The sequence below is a fragment of the Elephantulus edwardii genome, unplaced genomic scaffold, assembly GCF_000299155.1.
Source record: "Elephantulus edwardii isolate Elephantulus edwardi_28Jun2011 unplaced genomic scaffold, EleEdw1.0 scaffold00263, whole genome shotgun sequence".
In the NCBI taxonomy this organism is placed as follows: Eukaryota; Metazoa; Chordata; class Mammalia; order Macroscelidea; family Macroscelididae; genus Elephantulus; species Elephantulus edwardii.
The window spans coordinates 3,133,344-3,141,983 of NW_006400013.1; the positions used below are offsets into that span (position 1 = coordinate 3,133,344).

Below are 8,640 nucleotides of genomic sequence, written 5' to 3' on the forward strand. Positions count from 1 at the left end.
AATGAATGGAATTCCAAAATCTCTGTAGATGTTCATTGAAATGAAAAATAAACAACCTAAATTTAAAAAAAAAAGAGAGACAATAACCGCCATCCAAGCAGATATATGCACACCCATGTTTATCGGCTTTGTTCACAATAGCAAAGAGTTGGAAACAACCTAAGTGCCTATGAACAAATGAATGGATAGAGAAGCTGTGGTATATTCACACAATGGAATACAATGCTGCATTGTAAAACAAGGAACTCATGCAATATTATTCAAAATGGGTGACCCTGGTGGACATTATGCTGAGTGAAATATCTCAGTCACAAAAGGACATAGTGCCACTGTTGTAGAATGGGACTGACATCAGGGTCGGGATAAGAATGAGAAAACTGGAAAGAAAAAAAAAACACAAACAAACAAACAAAAAGAATGAGAAAAAAATGATAAATTATGTATACTTCATTGAAACAGATGAGAGAGAGAACAGGTTAAAAGAGATATATGATAGGGTATTATGGTTATCACAAGAGTCCAGAATGAAGGTTGCCTAGTTGAGTGCACTGGTGTGTGTGTGTGGGGGGGGGGCGGGGATTTATACCAATGAAGGAATTTTACTTTTCAAAGAGAAGAGCAAACTGGGGGGAGGGGTGGGCAGGGAGAAAAGTGCAACAATGAATGAATGGAAATCCAAAGTCTCTGTAAATGTTCATTAAAATTAATAAAAATAAAGTTTAAGGTAATACAGAGATGGGTACAGTACACAGGAAGTCTACATCGTGTTTTTTAATCTGTTTGAATGAGACAGGCTCTCTCCAAAAGGACTGTACACTACAGAGTTTGGTTTTCTTGGCAAACACTAGTATCCACCTTGGAAAGATGTCTTGACTTGACAGAATTTCCCATTTGTTCACTTGCAATCATTTATTCACTTAGTCAATTAATATTATAGTACCTACCATGTGCCAGCTACTATGCTAGACTCTGAAGACTGTACATGAAATTACCTTTAGAGAACATTAAAAAAAAAACCAAAACAAAACCCAACAACAATCCAGAACCATGCCTAAGACACAACTCATTGTCAACTCATTTTTTACTCTTAGTGACTATATAGGACAGAGTAGAATTTTCTCGTTGTTGTTGTTAGGTGCCATCAAGTCAAGTACTAGTGACCCTAAGAACAATAAATTTGAAACTTGTGCCATCCTCATACTTTCTTACATACTCAAGCCCAGTGCAGCAGGCACTGTGTCAGTCCATCTGTTTGAAGATCTTCTCTTTTTCCTCATAGGAATTTCATTACAGGGTTTCCAAAGCTGTAACCTTTATAGAAGCAGACTACCACATCTTTCCTCTGTGGAGCAGATGATAAGTCTGATCAGCAACCTCTGGGTTAGCAGATAAGTGCTTAACTACTGCACCACCAGGGTTCCTTCTAGAGAGCATAAGTAGTGCCATATAATGGAATGACTTTACTTAATCATTTCTTTCCTTTGACACTAGATTTACTTTTTGACTTATAATCACTCAATAATCAATCTATTAAAAGTATATCTAACTTGGCTTTTAGATACCTATCATATTGTTTAGTTCTCTGACTTATCTTTAAGAGACATATTTATGGAAATACTAGTTCTGTCTTTCATTTTTCTCCTGCATTTGTATAAAATAGATACTACAGAACAGTAAGTGGTAAAGAATGTATTGATAGAATTTAAGCTCACTTCTCAAATGGCCTTGTGGAAATATGTGAATCCTGAGAGAAACCTTGAGTCTCTTACTTATTATAACTGACCAAGATATTCCTAAAACTATGATCTTTTGGTGAGCAGTATCTGTTAACTTTCAAACTGTTTGTTATGAATATAATATGGGATATAATAAAGAAAATTTTTCCTTAGGGAAACTCATCCCAAAATTTGTAAATTATTCTTACACATTAAAATACCATATTTAGCTCTATTCCAGAAAACACAGCATTAGACATAGAATTACTAGTAAATAAAAACTAGGAAAGAGTCTCTCCCTATTGATGTTGCTTCCTTATTGATAGGTTCAAGGGCACCAGTTTCATAAAAGAAAAGACAATTGCCTCCTAAACCCTCTTAACTGTTCTTTGTGTTGTTGTAAGGTGCTGTTGAGTTGGCTGCAACAGAGTGTACAACAGAGTGAAACTCTGCCTGACCCTGCATCATCCCCGCAGTCTCTGCCTCTAGTTGCAGCTACTGTGTCAGTCCATCTTGGGTTTTTTTCTGACCCTTAGGGACTGGCTCTTCTTGATAACACACCCAGTGTATGTGAGATGAAGACTCATCATCTTCATCCCTAAAGAGCATTCTGGCTGTATGTACTTCTTAAGATAGATTTGTTTATTTTTCTGACAGGGCATAATATATTCAATATGCTTTGTGAACACCACAATTCAGAAACATGAATTCTTCTTTAGTCTTCCATATTCATGGTCCAATTTTCATATCTTTATGAGGTGATTGAAAATAGCCCTCAAAGTGACATTTTTGTTCTTTAAAACTTTAAAGGAAGTCCTTTTGCAGCAAATTTTCATATATACTTTGATTTCTTGACTGCTGCTTCAGTAGGTGTTGGTTGTGGATCCAAGTTAAACTAAATCCTTGATTACTTCAGTATTTTCCCCTTTCATTGTGATTTTTTTGGTTCATTTGTGAGGATTTTTATTTTCTTTATATTGAGTTATACTGAAGGCTATATAGGCTTTGATCTTCATCAATAAATTCTTCCAATCTTGGTGATTTTCAGCAAGATTGGGTTATCTACAGGTTGTTAATGAGTCTTCTCCAATCTTCATATAGTTTAGCTTCTTGCCCTACTTTAGGAAAGTTGTCCTTTAAGACTTAAAATATTTTTATAATTCCAACTAAGTCCTGAAAAATTGAAGTCAATATACAATAGTATTTTCCTCATGCTGAAGTATGTAACTAATTTGTTGTTATGCATATCTTAATTGTATTTGTGACTTAGGAGCAGCCACTTAACTAGTAGGAATCCTAGGATCATCATTTGTAGAATGAGTGGATTGCATCACTAAGATTCCTTTTGCTTCTCATTATCTATGTTTATATGGCCTTAGAAATATGCCTGATAGCCCTGCTTTGAAACTTAATATGTCAGTGAAGGGATTGTAGTGTTAGTTGCAGGTGAGAGGAACCAATATAGAGTAATAGAGAAATAGAATGTCCTAAGAGTAAGTAGGTAAACTCCAGCCACAGGACGTTCTAGAATAGAACTTGAGTTACTAAAGGAAATGGCCTGACAAGAATAGACTGTGTCCCAGTTCTAGAGGAACTAGAATAATAAGCAAGTTGTCAAGATAGGAGCTCAGATGCCACAAAACCTGGCTGATGTCCTATTATCTGAAAGTGGGTGCTGGACTAGTAAAAAGGTAGAAGGATAATTGGCTATAATGATATCTCTTTACCTGCCGGAGTTAGAAATTAATTCCAGAGTTGGGCTGAGCCTGCAATGGGAATTTATAGAAGCTGGAACTAGGAAGAGCTTGACCTGATTTATGGACATTTTGGGGCATTTATGTTTGAGATATTATTAACAGGACAAAAGAATGAACTTCCTTGAGACATTTTCCCCAATAATCAAACCCTCTTTGTCAATAAGGAACCTAATTGCTATATTCTGTTTTTTGGTTTGTTTGTTGTTTTTATTTTTTTGGGGGGGGCTAGTGTTCGAAGAACTCAAGTAATTGATGATGAGTCAGATTACTTTGCCAGTGATTCCAACCAGTGGTTGTCTAAACTGGAGCGAGAAACTCTGCAGAAACGAGAGGGGGAGCTGAGAGAACTTCGACATGCCTCTCGGCTTACCAAGAAGATAACTATTGACTTTGCAGGCAGAAAAATCCTGGAAGAGGAAAACCCACTAGCAGAATATCACAGCAAGTAAGTGGGCAGCACCTGGAAAAGGAAGAAGGTTGACTAGAAAGGATTTTCCCCTTGTAGTGAATCTCTTTTTGTTGCTATAGATGTAATACATTCATTTGGAATTGAAAAGATATAACAAGAGCTTTTTAAAAAGTTGATTTTTATGCAATGAAACATATGACGACAGTTTTTTTTAAAAATGAAAATTAACATTGTGCTTTTTCTTACGACTTTAAAACCATTTTAAAAAATAGTTGTAATAATGAAAATAATCAGGTATAAAATGGGCACAGGAAAAAATTGATGAAATACAGTAAAGTCCAGAGAGAGAGACCGCTATGTCTTATATGTCAGTGTATGTTTGTGAGGAGATTATTTGATCAATAAAGTAACCTTTTTAAGTAGCATAGAAAAGATTAAAATATATGTTGAGATTATTGGTTACCATTTTGGAAAAATGCTTAGGCTAAGTCTCTGCCTCAAACTATACTGTGATAATAAATGGAACTGAAGAGTTAAAGATGTAAGCAGATAACTAAAAATATCAGAAAGAAATGTGGGAGAATATTTTTATAATATTGAGGTTATTAATCTCTTCCTAAGCAAGCTACAAAACCTAGAAGTCATAAAGGCATAGCTATTACAAAGAAAGCAAAAATATAGTACCAAATTCAGAGAAAGTATTTTCAGTGTTCTGAATATAGTATGAATATATAGTAATAATATGCACACAGTATAAAGCCAATAAATTAAAAACAAAAAACCAAAAACACACCACAAAAACCCAGCAGGAAAATGAGTAACCACAAAAACTTTGGCATTTTAAATGATCTTTTTAGATAAATACATGATTATAGTGTGCCCTACTATTTTCTTGATGTTCTGGAACTTTTTTAAAAAATTTTTTAAAATTATTATTTTTGTGTGAGTGTACCGTCAAATAAGATCTAATTGGTCCAGGAGGAGATTGTCCCTCCTTCCCCAGCAGAGCATCTGGTGGATTCGAACCATGCGCCTCTGGGATTGTAGTTGCAGTTCCTTGCCACTAGGCCACCAGAGCTTCTGGAACTTTCCTTAACACATATTTTTTAGTATTCTTTGAGTGAAGAGAAGAAAATTTTTAGGGGAAAAAGGTCATCCATAGGTTACTCTTTGAAGCCCTAACTTTTTTATTATTAAGAAGTTTTATATTGATGGCAAGAAAGGATATTGTGAGCGTGGAACATTAACAATTATTGCGTATTTTTTGTTTGTTATCACAGGCTAGATGAGACAATACAGGCCATAACTAATGGAACTTTGAGCCAGCCACTGACCAAATTGGATAGATCTTCTGCAGAGCCTTTGGGAGTTCTCGTGAATCCCAACATGCACCAACCTCCTCCCCAGGTTAGTACACCTTCTTCAATCCTGATGAGAGAAGTTTGGACCCAAATAGTCCTCCTTTTAAATGTGTCTGTTTGAAAAGTTTTAGATAAAAAGTCTACCCTTTCAAAATACCTGCCAGCTTTAGTCTCTAACTCAATTTTCTCAGGTTTTTTTCTTGCACTACTCTGACAGATTGACCTATACTGTCATCAGGTATTTCCAAAGGGAAGTTTTTTTGGTTAAGCATACTAGAAATTTAGACAATTATCTAATGCTCTTTTTATTAACATTCTTTTTCTTTTATAGAATGTAAGTTATCCCGTAGAGTAGTGTTTTTAAGTTAATGAATTAATTTGCTTATTTATTATCTTTTATTTAACCAGTAAGTATATACATTGAATAACTGCTATGTACAAACACTGTATTGAATGATGAACCAGATCTAATTCTAGTGTCAAGGACTTACAAATAATGGGGACAAAGCTACATAAACAACTAAAAACAAAAGAGAGATAAATGAAGTATTGTAGTAACTCGGAGGTAGGAAAGACTGCTTTTAGTTAAGGAACATTAAAAGGGTTTCGTAGAGAAGCTGGCACTGGAAATAAATATATTTATAGGAAATAGATGTTAGTGGGGAAAAAAGGATTCCAGGCAGAATGAACTATAGGAACAAAACCATAAGTACAAAAAAAATCTTATTGTTAGATAAAATTGAGACAGCTCTGGCTCATAGCAACCCTGTGTACAACAGAATGAGACACTGCCCAATCCTGCACCATCCTTTCAAAGGCTGATATCCTCAAGCCCAGTGTTGCAGCTACCATGTCAATTCTTCTATTGTAGCTAAGGAATAGTTAGTTCAGCTACCTAACTCTCTTAAAACTAAACCCAGTGTTATCACAGTTCATAGTGATGCAGGAGGGAGTAGAACTGCCCTGTAGGGTTCCCAAGGCTGGAATCTTTATGGAAGAGCTCAGGTAACCTAGTCTGTAGGGAGTTGTCCTGCTAACCCAAAGGCCACTCGTCTCAGGCAGTTCAAATCTACCAGCCAGTCCTCTGGAAAAAATGGGCATTCTCCTTCTGTGTGATTTAATAGCCTTCAAAAACCTACTGGAGGGTCAGCTATTAGTTGTTCTGACTTGACAGCAGTGACTCTGAGCTTTTTGAATCTCTGTGGGAGCTCACTGCTGTATTTTTCTCCCATGAAGAAGCAGCTGGGTTCAAACCAGCATTTTAGTTTGCTGCAGAGTACTTTAAGCATTGTGACTCCAAGGCTCTGGCTACCTAGATAGGGCTCAGAAAATATTATCATGGGAAATAGAGTAGTATTAGGTAGGTAGGTTGAAATCACTAAAGAAAGAGCTTAATTGTTTAGCTAAGAAGTTCTAACAGTTTTTGTTAGTAAATGTGAGCTATGGGTTTTTAAACAGAGAAATTATGCAATCAGAGTAATAATTTAGATAGCTTAGTGGGAAACTTTGATTCAACACTGTATGTGGATGGACAAGGTTCTGTTTTAGGTGCTGGAAAATTGAAACATAAAGACCCACCTGTGTCTTTCTATGAACTTTCCAAGTTTAATGAGAATACTAATGATTGTAGTACTTTCAGATAATTATATGAGTAGAGACATGTTATGGGTACAATAGGACTTTAGGAGAAGACATTCATGAATCTACTCTAGGATTCACAAAAGAAATAGTATTTGAGAAGGGACAGGATGAATAGACAAATCTGAGGAAAGAATTCTGAGCAGATACACACAAAGGCTCAGCAAATTGAGATCATTACAGGTTTGAGAAAAAATAAGTATTGTCAGAAATTTTAAATAGACGTGCTAGATACATGAAAAGATCATGAAAGTCCTTAGGTTTCATTCTAAGGAGTATAAATTTTATTCTAAAATGGACAGAAAACAGTCTTTGGAGAATTTTAGCAGAAAATTAACACAATTTCTGTGACTGTGTGCAGAATGGGCTGGAGGAAGCGGTAAGCTTTGACCAAACCCAGTGCCATATAGTTGGTTCTGACTCACAGAGTAACCCTCCAATGGGTTTGCAAGTCTATAAATCCTTGTGGGAGGTGATTGCCTATCTTTCTTCCTTTGAGTGGCAAGTAGATTTCAACCACTGACCTTTTACAGCCTGATACATTATGACCTAAGCCACCAGATCTCTTTAAGACTTGACTCAAAAAAACCAAACTCATTGCTATGGAGTTAATTCTGACTCATAACGACCCTCCATTGGGTTTCCAAGGCTGTAAATTTTAATGGGACGACGCCACTATTGGTGGATTTTAATTTCTGGAGACATACCTTTTGCTTGGTTAGCAACACAACTCCTTAAGGACTACATCATCAGGGAAATGATTAAGGACATCATTGTGGTAGTGCAGTGGAGAGATGACTCAGACACAAATTAAGGTTGGAGTACTAATAGGGAGATACAGAATTACTGAAAAGCTTAAAATGGAGTTGAGGAGAGTAGTTAGCAAGGTCTGGAGTAGTCTTATTGATGGATAATAAGGGATTAATTTAATAAAGTGACAATAGAGAAACAAGAGATCACTGTCTGGACATAGGTCTGGAGTAGTCTTATTGATAGATAATAAGGGATTAATTTAAGAAAGTGGGAATAGAGAAACAAAAGATCACTGTCTGGACATGTATACTCATACATGAGCTGTGGTAAATACAGTGGTAACGTGAGCTTCAAGATTATTCAAAGACCAGCCGTTTTATTAAATCACTTATTTCTGCCATAATTTATTGATTCTCTGTGTTTCCACATGAATAACTATCCATACATAATAATTGTTTCTCTGGTATTTATACCCTTCTGCCTTATGTTCATATTTATTTATTTGTCAGACTTCTTTTATGTATGTCTCCCTGCTTTATGTACTTAATACTCAGTAAATGTACGTTTTTTAAAAAGAAATAACACCATTGATTAAAATAATGAAATTTTATTACAGAAAGATTCTTTAAAATTCATTTTGAACCTTTCATATAATTCAATACTGGAGATAATATCAGCAGTAAGAGATGAAGACCCACTGGAATTAGCCAATACTCTTAATAACAACACCATTAAAATATTTTCCCTGATTAAAAAAAAATTCATTTCATCAGCCTTTATTATTTTATACTTGAGAAGATGGAAACCCATCACTCTAGTGATATTGTGTATAGATTTCCCCCATAAATTATTAGCTACAAATACCCCAGAATTAAGACAACTAATCCCAAACTGCCAACAGAACCTACCACTTTTTTTTTTTAATTTTGGAGTAGTTGATGTTGCTCTATAAGAAACATTAGGACCTGATGTGGGCCACCTTGGCCAGGTGTCCTTCAGAGCCACAC

General features: G+C 35.5%; 1 protein-coding gene across 1 annotated transcript in view; it reads left to right on the forward strand.

Moving 5' to 3' along the window:
• The window catches only part of TRIP4 (thyroid hormone receptor interactor 4), a 100,579-nt gene that overhangs the window by 22,313 nt on the left and 69,626 nt on the right, over positions 1–8,640 (forward strand). Inside the window, exons 7-8 of the mRNA XM_006899625.1 lie at positions 3,702–3,917; positions 5,162–5,288. Coding sequence (XP_006899687.1) covers positions 3,702–3,917; positions 5,162–5,288 — 343 coding nt within the window. The remainder of the gene's footprint in view (positions 1–3,701; positions 3,918–5,161; positions 5,289–8,640) is intronic.